Here is a 995-nt window from a genome sequence, read left to right as displayed (position 1 = left end):
CCGTCACTGTCCTCTGCTCCCCTCATTTCCCTTAAGCGGACAAACGTCCAGACCTCTGGTCCTCAGCCTCAGACGCGACAGGGAAGAGGCCAGAGCAGGGCCGAGGGGAACCCAGGCCAAGGACACACGGTGGTGGCCTGGGAGAGTGGGGGGCCGGGGGCGGGGCCATCTGGTGGGGTTTGGTTTACAAGCAGCGTCCTTCACGGAGGGAGCGGGAGGGGAGGGGCGTAGGGGAACGGAGAGGACGTTTACAAGTGTGAGGCCGAGGCAGAGCCAGACGCCTGGAAGGCCCCGGCCCCTGCCCGGCCCGCCCCCGCTGGCACGGCCCCCTCGGCCCCCCGCAGCTGTCCGCCGTCCACGGCGGGTGGCTGGTTCCCAAAGCGGGTTCCCTCTGGCTCCGCAAAGTGGCTGCCCTCCGGCCGAGAGCCCCCGGGCTGCTGGCAGGGGGCGAGGGTCACGGAGGTGAAGCCGTAGGTCTCCAGCCCGGGGGGCCGGCCCGCTTCGGAGGCCTCCAGGATGAGCTCCACGTCCGAGAAGGCCACCAGGGCCTGGGTGGAGTCGCAGGAGCTCGGCTCCAGCTGGCCGGTGGCCGCCAGGGCGAGAGGCCCCGGGACCCCCAGGCAGGGCCGGAGCCGCCGCAGGTCCTCCCGGAAGTGGGGGCTGAAGAGCAGGTAGAGCAGGGGGTTGAGGCAGGCGGGCAGGGGCAGCGCCAGAAGCAGCACGGACTTGACAGCCTCGGGGGTGACGGGGACGAGGCCCAGCGCAGACGCCAGGCTCAGGAAGGCCACGGGGCAGTAGAGGAGCCCATCAGCGAAGGTGAGACGGGCCACGTGGCGCACGGCGGCGCAGTCCCACGCGGCCTCCAGCTCGGCCCCGGGCAGCTCGCAGGACAGCCTGACATAGGCTGCGGCCACTGCCAGGAAGCAGGAGGCGTTCAGCATCGCCAGCGCCGCGGCGAAGCCCAGGGCGGCCGGCCGGCCATCGGGCGGGGCGTA

At 72.3% G+C, this 995-nt stretch overlaps 1 protein-coding gene across 1 annotated transcript in view; it reads right to left on the bottom strand.

Moving 5' to 3' along the window:
• Window positions 1-248: 248 nt before the first annotated feature.
• Window positions 249-995, bottom strand: part of LGR6 (leucine rich repeat containing G protein-coupled receptor 6) — a 95,763-nt gene continuing 95,016 nt past the window's right edge. The window contains exon 19 of the mRNA XM_024749665.1: window positions 249-995. Within this exon, the coding sequence (XP_024605433.1) occupies window positions 249-995 (747 nt within the window).

This window comes from Neophocaena asiaeorientalis, unplaced genomic scaffold, assembly GCF_003031525.2.
Source record: "Neophocaena asiaeorientalis asiaeorientalis breed wild unplaced genomic scaffold, Neophocaena_asiaeorientalis_V1.1 scaffold44, whole genome shotgun sequence".
In the NCBI taxonomy this organism is placed as follows: Eukaryota; Metazoa; Chordata; class Mammalia; order Artiodactyla; family Phocoenidae; genus Neophocaena; species Neophocaena asiaeorientalis.
This window is presented reverse-complemented; position numbering and strand designations above follow the sequence as displayed.